At 35.9% G+C, this 18,773-nt stretch overlaps 1 protein-coding gene across 1 annotated transcript in view; it reads right to left on the bottom strand.

The window, feature by feature from the left end:
• Positions 1-2,635, bottom strand: part of LOC138692218 (protein eiger-like) — a 137,764-nt gene extending 135,129 nt beyond the window's left edge. Inside the window, exon 1 of the mRNA XM_069815326.1 lies at positions 2,215-2,635. Within this exon, the coding sequence (XP_069671427.1) occupies positions 2,215-2,347 (133 nt within the window). The 5' untranslated portion in view covers positions 2,348-2,635. The remainder of the gene's footprint in view (positions 1-2,214) is intronic.
• Positions 2,636-18,773: the final 16,138 nt, after the last annotated feature.

The following is an 18,773-nucleotide window of genomic DNA, read 5'->3' as shown; positions in this document are numbered from 1 at the left end:
TAAAGTGTTGTAAATTACGCTTTATGTTTTCTTTTATCCTCAATATTTATTCTCAATTGTAACATACAATTACAATATTGAATATATCACTTAAAACTGAATACTAAAAACAGGTCCATAACAGGTGAACGTGATAACATTATAGTTCATAAACAAACGCAACGCGCCTTTTCTGTTGTAATTAAGTGCTTATAACATCCAAAGTATTGGCCGTGCTTCAAATCTTAAATCGTATTTAGAAACCTTGAACTTTTTTTACATGCCTAGACTTGTCTTTTAACACTCTGGTAGGCGTTACGTGTGCTTATGGCTACTTCGTAGAGACTGTCAGCTGTTCTTACGCTTTACCTTATCTCAAAATAAACTGAATTTACTCCAGAACTACAACAGACAGACAAACACAATTTCCACCAATCATAAAACAGATCGCGCTGAGTCGACTGATACCCACAATAAGCAACCCGGAATTATTTTATTTCAGTTGGCAATAATCAAACACTGGAGTAAAAATATTTTATTTTTTTGTTTTTCCTTCTGGTGCCATTTTGTCAAACTATTTGTCACAATTTAATAAACACTTTATATAGGCCTACACTACTTACTTACTGGCTATTAAGGAACCCGGAGGTTCATTGCCGCCCTCACATAAGCCCGCCATTGGTCCCTATCCTGAGCAAGATTAATCCAGTCTGTATCATCATATCCTACCTCCCTCAAATCCATTTTAATATTATCTTCCCATTTACATAAGTCTTGGCCTCCCCAAAAAGGTCTTTTTCTCTCCGGCCTCCCAACTAACACTCTATATGCATTTCAGGATTCGCCCATAAGTGCTACATGCCCTGCCCATCTCAAACGTCTGTATTTAATATTCCTACTTATGTCAGGTGAAGAATACAATGCGTGCAGTTCTGTGTTGTGTAACTTTCTCCATTCTTCTGTAACTTCATCCCTCTTAGCCCCAAATATTTTCCTAAGCACCTTATTCTCAAACACTCTTAACCTATGTCCCTCTCTCAAAGTGAGAGTCCAAGTTTCACAAAGTTTTAATTACTTATTTTAATTTAGTAATATTTCTAGGTTATTCTGTGGAACGTATTGGGTGCCCGAAAGTAAAACCATGTACTTGGTACTTGTTAGTACTCTATACTATTCGTAATACGCAACTGTTAAAGAAAAAAAATGTCTCCTTTGGTATAGTTCTAGTTTTTATGTAGAATTACGAAGAGAGAGAGAGAGAGAGAGAGAGAGAACTCCCCATTCATTTTTAACTTCTGTGTTTCGCTATACATCATTAATCCTGGTGGTTTTCACTTCCTGTTAGTATTATTTTGAAATAACATTTACAGTTAAACTGTTACCTAAAATATAAAAAATTGTCATGCGACAAATTAAATATTTTGTGTTATATAAATTTCATATGGAGAAGAAAAGGATTTTAATGAGAAAATTATTAAATTCAACAGAGCAATGGGGATAATTAATCAGATATTCAAACCAACCTTAGTACAAAAACACACGCGCACCAGAATTTATAAAACGTTGGCCAGACCTATACTCTGTTTTGGTAGTGAAGCTTGGACGATTCGTAATATTGATTCACAAAGATTAACGGCGGCAGAAATGAAATTTATGCGTCGTACAGCGGGATTCACGAGAATGGATCACATTAGAAATTTTGACATTACGAAAGAACTGCAGATTGAACCGATTACGGAATACCTACAGAAATACAGACAAAACTGGAGATCACGTGTCATCAGAATGCCTCGTTTTAGAATTCCACGCCAAATTTTAAATTACCATCCTGTGGGCAAGAGATCCTTGGGCAGACCGTTCAAGCGTTGGCAAGAGATCGTAACGGGCCACTAGGCCCAATACATGCAAGGATGATGATGATGATGATATATAAATACAAATGATACTATTAATAATAAGCAATTACAATTAATACTAACTGCAATATTAATAATTTTAATCCAATAAAATAACAAGAGATGCATTTTTATGTCCTCAGAATCCTTTTATCAGCCAATGGTCAGTCTTCCTGGTAATAATAATAATAATAATAATAATAATAATAATAATAATAATAATAATAATAATAATAATAATAACAGTTCACAGAAATGCTTATAATTAAATAGTTTTGATGTTAGCATGTTTTATTCTGGTTACAAAGTAGCTAATGAGGCCTGAACTGCATTGACTTGCCTTGCTCCATCGAGGTCCTAGCATCGGCGTCATCTCCGACGGCCGAAAACGAGAGGAAAGAGCGGGTCTCGTCGCTGGGTTTGGTTAGCAGCACTTGGTCCACTTCCGGCGTCTTGCCCAGCAGCACGCTCATCTTGTCTGTCTTTATCAGCTGTCAAATAATTTCACAGTTCGATTCGTCCCGCGCGTTTACAATTTCACCTCGGTGCACTTCTGCAATATTTACGTGCCGCCACACAATTAATCATTTTATAAAGTCCAACACACACGAAACCGGCAGATCTTGGGCGCTATGCGTTTGAGAATCAATTCAGAATCGTTGCCCTGGAGACTTTACGTTTTATATGGACGTGAGTGGAACTCCGCGATCGTCAGTTGTTCGCTCACGCTTCATCTGCTGTCAGACTGTGCAGGAACCGGCCGCCGGGCTGCATTTGTAATCTGGCTGTCTCACTCTCTCGCCGCGTGCAGCGCTGGCGTTCAGTAACAGAGGCAGCTCGTAACGCAGGCTGCCGACTACAGAACAATGACAATACCTCGATCTTTCTGTAAATAAACGATGTTTCATCTTTTGTTTTGTATAATCATGTCAATTCAGCAGCGGCTGGTGTTTCGCTTGCATTGTACGGGCTATTCCATATGAAATCGATCAGTAAAAAACCTCGCATTCTTTTATACTCTAATTTTTTCCCTATTTATACAAGGTGCTGAGGACAGTGCATTTTCAAAAATATACTATCGAAAGTCAAACGGTTTTCGTATTATTGAGCGACAAATTTAGCGTATTTTATAAAAACAAGCCTCTTTCAGCGCTCAGAACTCTGGAACCATTTACTGCAGAACATTGAACGAGAGCTTATTTTGAAGCTGACATTTGGTAGGTTACGTTAAGAAGTAATCCTTATTTTTATTGTACACAGAGAGACAGATAATCTGATTTTACTTACTTTTAGGTCTTTTACCAATTTGTAAAAATGTAAAAAAATATTGAGAAAAAACCTTGCATTATTAAGAGGGATTCGGCATTATTTGCTTAGTGGTACGGCAATAAGTTTCGAGATTATTAAATAGATTATTTTCACACGCCTGGACTTGAATGGCGCAGTACCCCACGCACTGGCCGAGAGCTGAAGATAAGCGAGCATTGGGCGTCATTTTGCTCCTGTGTTTATGAAAACCTGTGATAAAGCTAGCACAGCCATGACTGCTAGACGACACATCACGCGTTTTGTCTCCTGGCCTTGTTTGTCTCGGCTAGCTCCCGTCTCATAGTCAGCTGGTTAGTTCACGCGCGTACTATTTATTTTCTTTATTTGATATTTTCAATACTTTCTTATCAACATACCATCAGTAAAAAAATATGTGTTTATTTGTACTTTCAATGCGGAATCTAACTATATATTTTAAAAATATTTTTCCCTAGCCAAAGGCGTCTTAATGAGGAAAAGTCTAAATTTCTCCATTTCCGTAAAAAGTAAGAACATCTGTTTATATGTCTACATAAACTTTAATTTCTCAGCATCAAAATAAACCATGATTTTGATCATTGGGTGAAAGGATTTCGGAGCTACAACAGTTTAAAGTTGCTAATTTTATGAAAATACGATAAATTTAAATATTTTTAATTTAAACATTTTGAAGTTCTGATGCCTCAAACTTTGCACAAAGCATTGTATCACAGTTCTCTACGTACAAAAAGTGTTTCATTGTATTTAGAAATTGTAAGGTCAATTTTCACTATATTTCGGTCGATTTGAGATGGAATAGCTCGTACACAGAAGAGGAATAGAAATTAATACAGGGTGTTTCAAATAAACGTGTTTTTCTAAATACAACAAAATTAATACGTTGCATAATGAGACAGAAAATAAAAATACAAGAATTATAACATTACATATTGCCATTTGTGTAACACCATCAGGCACATTCAAGTTTTGAAAATTATGTCCGGCAGGTGACGACCTTGACGATGTTCACACTTAGAGAGCCTGCGATGGAGATCAAACACGACACGTTGCAACATCGTAATAGGGATGGATTCGATTTCAACACGGATGTTATTCTTGAGCTCTTGAATGCTGTGTGGCCGACTTGCATACACTTTTCTTTTCAGGTGCCCCCACAGGAAATAATCACATGCAGTTAAGTCAGGGGACCTGGGGGGCCAATCAATGACACCTTTCCTGGAGATGACGCGGTTGTGGAAAATTTGGCGCACTGCTTGCATAGAAAATGTAACTGAAAGCTCCGTCTTTCAGAAACCAATATGGCCTCTGTCTAGGGAATTTAGCAAGTTCCCGTACGAAGAATATGTTTACCATGTTGGCATACCTGATAGATGTTACCGTGTAACAGGACCATTTCTTACGATATTAAAATAACGCCGATATTCCCTTCGAGTAGCGGTTGTATTATCACCAGCTTTATAAAAAGCTTTAACAACTATTGCTCGTTGAGATCCATACCATCGATCCATGTTTCTGACGTAGTATTGTTAAACAGATGACAGTCAAACATTGTTTCTGCAAATGGGATAGTATTGTTAAACAAATGACTGTCATAAATTGTTGGCAACATTAAAAGGAAAAATTTTCTTAGCAAATTAAAAAAGAAAACGTTTATCTGAGACACCTTGTACAATCATAGTTACTTGTATTCTATATTTACATTTGGAATTACCAATCGATTGGCTACGCTGCCAGTTTTTAGACGTAGGTGCCAGTAAAAGTAATGTTGCCTATGTATGTATTTATTCACACTGCAAATGGGAATATATCCGGTGGCAGTGGTAACTAATTACACTCAATAATGACAATTAATAATAAACACAACTAATAAAAACAATAATTAATAATAATAATAATAATAATAATAATAATAATAATAAAATAATAATAATAACAAGGATCATCCTAAATTAAATGAAGCATGGTCACTTAAAATAACATTTAAAGTAGTCTAAATCTAATTTTCATCTTAACCCTAAGTTCGAACTAAGACCCACGATTGTGACAGGTTCATACCTGCACAAGTACCTTTCGGCACTACACTTATTTCGCTGTCAACTCACTCACTGCACTGATTCTACCTGATTTCACTAACACTTCTAACCATTTCACTGTTCAAATACTTTGCACAGCCACTTCACTGACACCAACACACTTCACTTACACAATAGACTTCACTGACACTACACACTTCACTGACACAACACACTTCCTCACTGATAGAACACTTCAAATAACAAGATATCAATTACACCCTTTAAATAGTTACTACCGTCTATTAGTAAAGTCCTAGGGCCTATTTTTAAATACATTTTTGGTTATTGGTAAAGCCTTTAGGTAAATCATTCCAGTCCCTGATAGCACGATTGAGAAAAGAAAACTTTCCAGTGTCCGTCCTCTGTCTTCTTTCCCTCAATTTATATGACTGGTCGTTCCTTGAAGAGTAATTTGGCGGCTGCAACCTATTTTTTATTTCTCTCCAGGCAGGCTCACCTCTGTATGTTTTGAACAGTGCGCATAATCGAATTCGCGTTCTCCGGTCCGTGAGTGTGTCCCATTTTAATGGTGAATTATTACGACAACACTTGAGAGCCCGTTTAATGAAACAGACTGCTTATTCCCGGGGGCGTTGTGTACATGGATGTGGTAGAAGCATTGCTTTTCGTTTTATTTTTAGAATAAATATTTTTTATTTGTATACACGCATAAGGTAGTTATTATTCTTTTGTGCGAGATCGTGCTTATTTGCTTGTTTTCCGCACAGAACCAATACGCGGTAAGTGTGAAATACCACATTCAGTATTCCCAACGTAACACACATAACAATTTCCCTCTTCTTACCGCTTAAGCGCGACATTCATTTTACTGCTTTAGGCTTTTAACATATTATTTTTAGAGACGTTTAACATAGTAATAATGATAAATTGGAAACTTACCACTGCAATTTCACCTAAATTGCAATGTTAATTATTGTTTTTAAATATTTGCAAAAATTAAGTAAAGTCTACTACTCCACGAAACTTATTGCATTCCTGATACAAGTAACATTAAGGAAGCCGTGAAAAAATAAAAAAAAATTCCAGATGCCGATGTTATTACTGCAATATGTTATATAAATAATATTGTTAAAATATTAAAATGAAAAATAAATCATTACATAACCTTACCGTTTGTTTTAAGTTCGCATTTATAGACTGGGGGGAAAAAAAAGACAGACGTATATCACGACCTGCTGGAGTATAGTAAACACAGAAAACATTTTACAGCAACAATGTTGAAGAAAGATATTAAGTTTTTCGAAGTTGCCGTCATTAAACAGAAACCAACATGGAGATTTCATTGCAACTAATTAGAAATTCGTCTTTCAGGTATGTAATAAACGATCTTCGCACAAAATAATGTACGATACACGAGCGGTATGTTTGTTTTCATGTTCTCGGAAATTAAAAAAGCTCAACTACGTTTCGCTTTTTCAATCTTTTCCTCGAACATGAAAACGTCAACATACTGCTCTTGTAACGCATATTACTATTTTTTTAAATTTAATTTAATACAATAATTTGACTCGAGATGAAGTTGAAAGCGCGAGTGATGTGAAAAGTCACTTTCCAATTATTGCTTGCTTGTCACTATGGGTCGCTGGGAAAACAAAAGTGAGACAGACGCTGAAGTACAGTCTAGTAGGCCTATATACAGTCACGAAGCTCAATACGTAGTAAATATGCATCCATAGATAGTTGCTAACCACCAGGATCGCTAATATCGCCTCATTACAGACAATGCGAAATAGTACCGGCACAATCTATCATTCCTAGCACCCTCACAACTCAAGCTTCGTGACTGTATATACTAGACTGTGGCTGAAGCATTGTGCTTTCTTTCTCAATCAGGGATGCAGTGATGTCGGAACGCGACGGAACGTAGACGGAAGCCTATCGGGAAAGTCGGTACGCATCGGAAGTCTATTTGAGCTCATTCAATCATTTAATGTTCTGCCCAAAGGCAGGTTTTTACTGCAAACCCAGCTTTCTCCAATATTTCCTATTTTATACCTTCCTCTTCGTTTCCTCATATGATCCATACATCTTAATGTCGTCTATCATCTGATATCTTCTTCTCCCGTTCACCATTCCTTCCAGTGAATCCTTCAGTAGGCAGTTTCTTCCCAGCCAGTGACCCAACCAATTCCTTTTCCTCTTCCTGATCAGTTTCAGCACCATTCTTTCTTCACTCACTCTTTCCAACACAGCTTCATTTCTTATTCTGTCCTTCCATTTCACACGCTCCATTCTTCTCCATATCCACATTTCAAATGCTTCCATTCGCTTCTCTTCACTTCGTCGTAATGCCCATGTTTCTGCTCCATACAATGCCACACTCCACACAACGCACTTCACTAGTCTCTTCCTTAGTGCCTTCTCCAGAGGTCCGCAGAAGATGCTCCTTTTTTCTATTAAAAGCTTCCTTTGCCATTGCTATCCTCCTTTTGACTTCCTGGCAGCAGCTCATGTTATAGTACACCCCAAGTATTTGAACCTGCTCTACTGCCTCATTTAGAATTCGCAAGTTTACGTTCTTTATTTTTCTTCCTATGACCATGGTCTTCCTCTTATTCATCTGTTCACAGCTGTCATTTAGCTTCAGTAGCATATCCCTTAGTATTATCTCCTCTTCTGCTAACAACGCCGTATCATCAAGAAATCTTATGCACTTTATTCTTCTTCCTCTTACTATCACTCCTCCCAAATTCCGAAAATAGTTCTTTATTACATCCTCCAAGTAGACGTTGGACAGAGTAGGTGATAAAGGGCATCCTTGATGTACTTCTCTCCCTATTTCACTTCCTTCTCACATTTTGACTTGTTATTTCAAATAAAGATTACTGCACAGCCTTATCTCTTTCCAATCCACACCAATTATACACTAATAATAATAATAATAATAATAATAATAATAATAATAATACTTACTGGCTTTTAAGGAATCCGGAGGTTCATTGCCGCCCTCACATAAGCACGACATTGGTCCCTATCCTGAGCAAGATTAATCCAGTCTCTATCATCATATCCCACCTCCCTCAAATCCATTTTAATATTATCTTCCCATCTACGTCTCGGCCTCCCCAAAGGTCTTTTTCCTTCCGGCCTCCCAACTAACACTCTATATGCATTTCTGGATTCGCTCATACGTGCTACATGCCCTGCCCATCTCAAACGTCTGGATTTAATGTTCCTAATTATGTCAGGTGAAGAATACAATGCGTGCAGTTCTGTGTTGTGTAACTTTCTCCATTCTCCTGTAACTTCATCCCTCTTAGCCCCAAATATTTTTCTAAGCATCTTATTCTCAAACACCCTTAATCTCTGTTCCTCTCTCAAAGTGAGAGTCCAAGTTTCACAGGCATAAAGAACAACCGGTAATATAACTGTTTTATAAATTCTAACTTTCAGATTTTTTGACAATAGACTGGATGATAAAAGCTTCTCAACCGAATAATAACAGGCATTTCCCATATTTATTCTATGTTTAATTTCCTCCCGACGAGAATATTGTACGAAATGGAAATATAAAAATTGGAAATTGATTCTTTGAAGAGGTGGGAAAATTCAAATACCTGAGAGCAACAGTAACAATAATATACTTTGTCTTTTCAGGATTTACTTCCAAAACTATCTCTTTACTTGCTTCAAGTAAAATTCCCGTATTTTCCTTACTCGTTTGTGGATTTTCTCCTAACATATTCACGTCATCCGCATAGACAAGCAGCTGATGTAACCCGTTCAATTCCAAACCCTCTCTGTTATCCTGAACTTTTCTAATGGCATATTCTAGAGCGAAGTTAAAAAGTAAAGGTGATAGTGCATCTCCTTGCTTTAGCCCACAGTGAATTGGAAAAGCATTTGACAGAAATTGACCCATACGGACTCCTCCAATCTTAATACCATTTATAGTATGTATTGAAACAATCAGAAACATAATTCGGCCTGGAACATTTGCAGTACGAAGTTTCACTGAGACACATTTTAATTAATCGAACTAGTTTCTTGGGAATACAAAATTCAATAAGAATATCATATAAAACTTCTCTCTTAACGGAGTCATATGCCTTTTTGAAATCTATGAATAACTGATGCACTGTACTCCCATTTTTTCTCCATTATCTGTCGAATAAGAAATATCTGATCAATAGTCGACCTATTACGCCTAAAACCACACTGATGATCCCCAATAATTTGATCTACATATAATCTTCTCAAAAGAATATAATAATAATAATAATAATAATAATAATAATAATAATAATAATAATATATAATATAATATAATATAATATATAATATAATATAATAATATATAATAATAATAATAATAATAATAATAATAATAATAATAATAATAATAATAATATTTCTCCCCATGAGGACTTGAACCAGGACCCATTCCGTAACGCTATTAAAAGACATGACGGTTTAGATCACACAGCTATAGCGGGATGACAAGAGGTCGTAATGTGTCTAATTTACAGGCAGTATAACCCTTATCTCTAAGGAAATTACGGAGAAATCCCATTACTCAATCCAGGATATGAAATACTAACAAGCATTCTAATATTATCAAGATTTAACCACAGTACATACAGAAGATATATTTAATTATGCACAAACTGGATTTCGAAGAAACAGATGCCCTACTCAATATACGAGTATTTACTTTAAGGATGTCGTTCGAAAATAAATATGACTATGCCCAAGAAGTACAGGGATTATTTATTGACTTTCAGAAAGCTTTTGATAATATTAATAGAGACTGTTTACGGCAAACCATGATAGAATTTTGAATTCCACAAAAAGCAATTAAATTTGCTACAATGTTTGCCAGATAATTCAAGTTGTAGAGTTAAGCTTGTAAATATTTCTGAAACCTTTTTTTTTTTTTTTTATTCCGGCATCAACAAGGAGATTTTATGTAGTCAACTGTTTTTAATTATTGTGTTGGAAAAGTTATACGCCAGATCAGACAATTAAATACAGGTACAAAACTAAAAAATAAAATTCCTATATTGACTTCTCTTAAAATTGGAAATTTATTCTTTGAAGAGATGGAAAAATGCAAAATACCATGAGTAACAGTAACAAATATAAATGACACTCGAGAAGAAATTAAACGGAGAATAAATATGGGAAATGCCTGCTTTTATTCGATTGAGAAGCTTTTGTCATGTGTGCTTATTCTGTATGAAATTTGGACTCTCACTTTGACAAAAACAGAAGCTAAGTATTATGCAAATCTGGCTTTCAGGTAGTAGCTCCCTGTAAAGCAGATTTGAATAATTTCAAGGAAAAATTGTTCCGGGGCCGGGTATCGATTTAGGTTACAAAGAATTTGTGTGCACTCAAAGTTGGGTTCTTGGCATCTTGTCAGCCCATTTGAGTTGTGTGGATATAAAGGAAAAATTATGACGGTGTCGTGCATAGTTCCTGGGGTAGCTCAATTGGTAGAGCATTCCCGGGATCGATACCCGGCCCCGGAACAATTTTCCCTTGAAATTATTCAGAAGCTAAGTATGTTTGAGAATAAGGTGCTTAGGAAAATATTTGGGGTTAAGTGGGATGAAGTTACAGGAGAATGGAGAAATTCTTCACCTGACATAATTCTTTTTCTTCTGCTATGGTACTACAGCCCAAATCGGGCCTTGACCTCCTCTATTCTCCTTTTCCAATCAGATCTGTCCAGTGATGTTCTCTTCCATGCCGTTACTCCCAAAACTTGTCTAGCATTCTCTCTCACTGCATCAGCCCCTCTATCCTTCGGTCTGCCTATCGGTCTTTTACCATATATCCTTGCCTCCATTACTTTCATAGGTATCCTCTGGTTCTCCATTCTGTTGATATGCCCAGCCCATTCCAATCTTCGGAGTTTGATGTGTGTCACTACATCCATATCTCGATATTGTTCATTACTTCCTGGTTATACCAGCGAATAGGGATTATAAAGAATGGACACTGAGCGAATTTTCCTGTGTTTTGTTTCTCTGTGCGCCAGCGTTTAGTTCCACTTTGAAGCACTAGAGTTAGTGTAATCGATCATACGCTACGATAATAACTGAGTATGGAGTTGAGACACAGGATCCAAACATCGCCTACCTTATTGCATAATCCAGTAACGCTTTGCTTCATATAAATTCAAGTTAACAGCTTTTCCTTATTTCTCAGTGAAAAACTAGTTGTAATAATAATTTTTTATATTTCAGATATAATAAATTATATTATAAAATAATATAACACATTATAAAATTATGTATCAAATTCGTTTAATATTATATAATATAATATAGGTATATGGTTTTACTTCTGATAGGAGTTTTGTTTTTCCATTTTCAGATTTATCAAATCAATACATATTTTAATTGTTGTTGGGGTCAACGTCTCAACACTCATTATAAAAGAACTCTAGAGTCTAGACATTACAGTTAATGACGGATTTATTATTTTATGGATCCAATTTATTTTGAGTACATAATGTACCTAGATGTATTAATGATATATAATATATACACATATATGCGTTATATTTCCGCTGTGTCGACTGCTAGCTGGTGTGATGTCAGCGCCAACTGTAGGGAGAAAGCAGAATCTCACGCTCTAGCTGGCTTGAAGGTCATTGAAATCAGTCCGGCTACATCAAAGGTACCGACGCGAAGTGTCCATACTTAGGTACCTATACGCTGGTTATACCTTATCCTCCATTGTCCAATTTCATTAACTGGTCCAACTATCCGCCTGAATATCTTTCTTTCGAATGCACCTAAGGCTGATTCTATCTTATTATTCATTACTAGGGAGCGGATTTTTATGTGCTAAAAAATTAAATATATTTATTTTTATGTGCTAAAAAGTACGAAAATATTTGCTAAAAATAAAAACATATATTTTTAAGTATAACAAAAATACCTTACTTAGCTTGAAAAAAAAAAATGTTACTAGATACTCACCAACCACACTTGAGTGCTAGTAGTTGGCCGAGAATTGCAGTGAACAACAAAGATCATCTCCAAATTCTCCATCACAAATGCATGCCGATTATCTCTGAACAACGACTTATACTGTGAAAACGATCTTTCCACATCACAGGACGTCAGACGTGCATATTTAAAGATAGGAATGTCACAAACACATACACCGTCAATTTCACCTACAGGCACATCCTCCAATACTTGAGCAACTTTACACATTTTTTTATATCCACTGTTTTTCCCAAACACATTCTGGAATTTGTCCCTTAGTAATTGTGCTTCTGAACCTGGTAGCGAGTCTAGATTAATTTCCATGGCACGCACCTCCCTGTTTCAGACAGCAGGTTTTTGGATGATTCGAGGTTTTTTATGGTGTCACACAAAAAGCTTAGATTTGCTAATAGGAAAGCCAAATGGTTTTAAACAACCATCTTTCAGTATATCTTGAAGGATATCCATTGACGAAGCCCGATAACAGGGAATCACAACAAGATATATTGCCTTACTTGATAGACATGAGCGAGAGGCGAGAGATTTGTTTAAATTAAATAATGTTCATACCCGAGCTCTTATCTGTTGTGTTTCACAAACAAAGCATGGAATGAAATCATCTTCAGCAACAATAAACATTCCTAATTATGTGTTGCAAGATCTCTCCACCTTGTCCACGTAAATTTATTCTCCAATAATAACACTGATATGCTGCCTATTAGTTCTCAGAACTTGAGGCGATACTATTACGAAAATGGATCACGGATACACCACACAGCGCTTAGAAACACGAAACAACCAAGAATTCTTAAAAAAAGATAACGTACTTCTGAGTGATATAATTGATTTAGTTTTAAAATACTTAAAAGTTCTTGTAAAAAATTATTTAAGTAAAAAACTCCAAGATTTATGTGTTTATAATAGATTTCCTGAAAATATGTATTTACATAATTTTTTTGTGAAAATATGTGTTTTTATGTGAAATAAAATTCGGGTTTTAAACTTGAAACTTCATGTTCGGAATTTTTAACTTTGTTAATTTTATTTTATCATTACCCAAGTTTCGCATTCACCTGACATAATTAGGAACATTAAATCTAGACGTTTGAGATAGGCAGGACATGTAGCACGTATGGGTGAATCCAGAAATGCATTTACAGTGTTAGTTGGAAGACCTAATTCATTCACCTAATTCCTGGGAGATGATATGACTTTGTGATTCATAAGATGGTAGGAAGGTAGGTGCACCCGAAACAATTCAGTTTCCTTCCTACTCTTGTATCGTTGCTTCGTTCCGCAACATCATTACGTAATGAGGCTCTGCAGCTTAAAGAGGCCGTTAAGTAAAAACAAAGAACAGTCTGACCGCGTCGGCACCTCAAAGCGGAAAAGACAAAAACTGCAATTAGCGATACAGGGACGGCGCCTGGCTAGTTGCTATGGTAAAACGACTGATTGTAATTATGGAAATCATCAACATGATCATCACCAAGCCATCTTCAAGGACATTCAGAAGGAAGAACACTAAGACGACAAAATAAATGGCGCGTAAAGGAGAAAGAGAAAGGAAAACAATAAGAGATGCAGAAGAACATGATTAAGGCAAAAAGTAGAAGGATGAGACGGAAGAGGAAGGAGAAACAAGGATGAGAGGAGAGAGAAAAAAGATAAAGAGAAAAAACTACGTGTGGAGGGCAAGGGGAAGACAAAGAGAACAAGGAAAATATAAGGAGACCAATGGGAAATACAAGAACAAAGGAAAAACAAGGAGAAAATTGAGAATGCAGTAAGAACAACGAGAATGCAAGAAGCACAAGGAAAACAATGAGTAGCAGGTGAATACAAAGAGAACAATGAGAATACAAAGGGAAGACAAGTAGAACAAGGGGAAGACAAATACTGTACTCCAACCACGAGAAAGTCTCTGCGGAATGAGACGAAGCGGGGTAATGCTGTGAATGAATGTTGATGTCATAAGGTCACACACGTGGGTACTCGTATCTCTATTGGCTAGCTCTCACAGCACAAACAATAACATTGATAGACACATGTTTATACTACCCTAGTTACAAAATTAGATCACGGTTAATCTCCTGGTCTTTTAATCTCTCCATACAGGAAATAACATATGCAGGAGAGCGCATGGTTTTTAAACTGACGTTATAACAGTAATATTATTTCTCTACTTCGCTCCAATAGATGACGCAATAGTAAGCACATTCCTTTCACAGTTGATCTCCTGGTTGGAGAACAGTACGACAAGGGGAAGATAAGGAGAACGAGGGGAATACAAGGAGATCTAGGAGAATACAAGGAGAAGTAGGAAAAGAAGAGCAAGACAATGAGAACAAGGAGAAAACAAAGAGAACAAGGGGACTATAAGAACAAAGCGAAAACAAGGAGAAAGCGGAGAATGCTATAAGAACGGGAATACAAGGAGAACAAGGGAAACACATTGGGTAGAAGGTGAATAGAAAGACAACAAGGGGAATACAAGGGGAAGACGAGTAGAACAAGGGGAAGACATGGATAACGAGGGGAAGACAAGGAAAACGAGGGGAATACAAGGAGAAGTAGGAAAAGACAAGGAGAACAAGGGGGATATAAGAACAATAGTAATACAAGAACAAGGGGAATAGAAAAAGAACAATTGGAGTACAAGAACAAGGGGAAGAGGAGGAGAAATGGAATACAAGAATAACAAGGGGAAAAAGGGGCGTATAAGGGAAATACAAGGCGAACAAAGGGAAGAAAAGAAGAAGAAGAAAAATACATTGATAGCAAGGTAAAGAAATGAAAGCAAGGAAAATAGAAGGAGAAGGAGGAGAAGACAAGAGAAGGAGAGGAATACAAGAAGAATTATAGGAAGACAAGGAGAAAAATAGGGAGACAAGGAGAACAAGGGAATTACAAGAATAGCAAGTGGGATAGAAAAAGAACAAGTGGAATACAAGTAGAAGGGGAACACAAAGAGAAAAAGTTGAATACAAGAAGAACAAGGAGAATACAATGAGAACAAGGGGAAGACAAGGAGAACGAGGGGCATACAAGGAGAGCGAGTGGATTAGAAGGAGAACAAGGGAAGGACAAGGAGAAGTAAAATACAATGAGAAGAAGAGAAAGATAATGAGAATAATAAGAATGCAGAGGGACAACCAGGATAAAAGGAGAACAAGGAGAGACAAGGAGAACAAGGGACGACGAGGAGAGGGAGTTGCATTTTTATGTGATGATGAATTTATAAGTTACATGCATCCCAAACCTAGTGAGGAGAAAGTTTAACATCAAATATGAAAGAAGAGAAAGAAAAATAAGATTTAAAAAGGACAGAAGATAAAATGAAATACAGAAAGAGAAATTGGAAAGAAGGTAAAAGGGAGAAGAAAATAAAGGCATACGAAGAAAGGTAGACAGGAAGCAAACGGGGGAAAGTGTTTGTAGCAAGAAGGAGAAAGAAAGAAATGTGGAAGGATAATAGGTAACGAATGGGAAGAATAATGAACTCGAACGCAAGGGATACTCTGCACTCACATTGCTTGCAATTGTTTTCATAACAATTTAAAGAAGTGTTTGCATGCGAGGCCAATGGGTCGCGTTGCATTATCTCGTGCCCAGCAAAAAACTTGACCTCCAAGGTAGCGTCACACACGACTTGACTATTAAGTTGTTGGGAATTCCACCCGACTCAAAATGTTCGGGAAAAAAAGACTGTGAGATGGGAATTTACATACACGTACGTTCTATTTATACATTTCACACACTAACTGCTGAATTACTGTTTACTGTATTAAATAAAACTGTGAGAAATTGATTGTCGGCAGCCATTTTCTACCCAGTTTGCTCTATTTTGTCACATTGTTTCCAACATATTAAAATAAGAAATACACACTATTAAAAACATAGCGCAAGAAAATGGATACAACCACAGCCTTCTTCAGTTACAAGCCGGAGCCATACGTCGGCAACACTGTAATTAACTGTCAAACGGAGGTGTAAATGATATGTTGTTATTGAAGTGTTGTATCAGTGAAGAATTGAATCGGTGAGTGGAAAAGGGGTAACATTCCAAAAAATGCGAAAATAAACTGAGATAGCAGAATTGTTCATATATCATGGTCCTAACTATTGAGCAGGAAAGGAGTAATATTCTTATCATCCTAATGCCAATAGCATGGACCCGTGTTTGGAGTTGAGTAGAAGAAAAGTAACATTCCAGGAATGTTTCTTAACTGTTTTAATACTTTATTATTACAGGTGTTCCAGGTTATGTTTGATCAGACGTCTTCTGTCTGAAAGATTTGGAAAATAGTTTTTGAAGTTAGTGTCTTTGAGTAAAAACCAATAACAATGTTAGAAGAGGAAGCTAATGAGCCAAGAAGAAAGAAAGGAAAGGTGAACAAGAATTCACATACAAAAGAAATGGAGAAAATATCTAGGAGTAGGGGAGAAGAGTTTGTAACCTACAAAGGTATATTAGTCGAGACCAAAAAAACGGGCAAAGACTGTAACTGTCGAAAAAAGGTGTACAAATACGTTTTCAAATGTGGAAAAAGAAACAATAATAAAAACGGTGTTCAATGTTCGGCCAAAAAATGAAAAAGATGTTTATTTGATGGGCTTCATAAGTAGGCAAGGAGTGGCTAGGCATCGGTCAGTGAATGGAAACTCAAAAGCAAACACGTCATCCTTTACCTTTTATGCAATGAAAGGTAACGTCCGAGTTCAGGTGTGCCGCTAAGCTCTTATAAGTCTACAAGCATGTAAATAGAGGAAATATTTTACCAGCCTTTGTAAATGCTCAAATTCATGTGCATATTGCATCTTTTCCAACACACACATCTCACTACAGCTCTAACCCTATAACTTACCTAGATGCAGAGTTATCTATGACCAAATGCATCAGATATTTTTAGAAAAACATCCACATTGTAAAGATGTAGTGAAATATGATGCCGAAGAAGATGCAGATGCTGATGATGATGATGTGTAAATGTATATGTATTCAAATTGTATGTTTTTCAAGAAATTTAGTCAAATTGAGTTACGCTATAAAGAAAACTTACTAATTGTTCAAAATATTTCTGTTCATTTTAACCAATATTACATTTGACTGGAAAAAGGGTAACATTCCCAAACTTTAAACAATCAAATCTAAAAAACCAATATATATAGTAACAAACAAATATAAAGGCTGAGATGCTTGTAACTAGTAGTAAGTGTGACCCATTGTAAGTTTTTTGATTAAAGTAAAAATAAAGTCACAAAACAGTTTTCTTTCATTTTCTCGAAAGCATGATTTTGGAATGTTACCCCTTTTCCACTCACCGATTCAATTATGTTGTGTCAGTGAAGTGTGAAGTGTGTTGTGTCAGTGAAGTGTGCTGTGTAAGTGAAACGTGTTCCTGTCAGTGAAGCTTTATAGTTTATAGTGGCAGTGCAAAGTTTTGAACAGTGAAATGTTTTTGTAGTGTTAGTGAAATCAGGATAGAATCAGTGAAATGTGTCGTAGTTCCAGTGCAGTGAGTGAGTTGACAGCGAAATGAGTGTAATGTTCAAAGGTACTTGTGCAGATATGAACATATCATACTCGTGGGTTTTAGTTCGAACTTAGGTGTAAGATACAAATTAGATTTATTTCAAATGTTATTTTAAGTGATCGTTTCATTTAATTTAGTATATTCCCTGTTGTTATTATTATTATTATTATTATTATTATTATAAATTATTGTTAGTATTAATTATTAGTAGTATTATTAATTATATTTTTAATTAATAAGTTTATTATTGTTATTATTGAGTGTAATCAGTTACCACTGCCACCGGGTATATAACCATTGCAGTGTGAATAAATACATACATACTATCCAGAACACGTGTTTGTGCTAATGCCGATTTTCAATTTAAATTAATGTTACAATACAAGTGTGTGTCGATGGAATTATGTTCGCGGTTGTACGAAACGTTAATTGTTGATGTATTATAAACTAAGTGCGTGTTGGCGATAAAAACAAGACAATAAATGAAAATATGGCTGCAGTCTTTGGAAATTTTTACGGTTATTATTAATGACAAAATTATTGACATTTCTTCTAAATATTAAATATTGTATAAACTACATTTTTATAGTCTTACTTGCGGTTTGTGGCAAATCAGAATTCTAGCCAAATTGTTGGGTCTCGTCTGCTGTATCAATAAAATTACGCCGTTGATTTTCAAATTCATTGTAAACAGCGTTTTTGTGATCCCATAAATGTTGCAGTTTTGTTGAAGATTCGGAATGCCTGCTATACGTCAGAACTGTCTGTATTTGTAGATGCATACACTTACTTTGTTGGTTTTCAAGGTTTGTTTATTAATATTATTTCTTTTGTAATAAATTAATTATAAACATGTTTCTTTTCACTTCGTATTTACAGGATTTAAAGTTCAATGAGTTTACGCTAATTGGCACTTACTTAATAGATAATGATGTGTTTTGTTACGTATTATGTTGAAGGTATGTTTCTTCATTTTTTCATAGATCTTTATACTGTATATTTTACAAAATT

This window comes from Periplaneta americana, chromosome 16, assembly GCF_040183065.1.
Source record: "Periplaneta americana isolate PAMFEO1 chromosome 16, P.americana_PAMFEO1_priV1, whole genome shotgun sequence".
In the NCBI taxonomy this organism is placed as follows: domain Eukaryota; kingdom Metazoa; phylum Arthropoda; class Insecta; order Blattodea; family Blattidae; genus Periplaneta; species Periplaneta americana.
The sequence above is the reverse complement of the archived record's forward strand: the minus strand, read 5'-3'. Positions and strand labels throughout refer to the sequence as shown.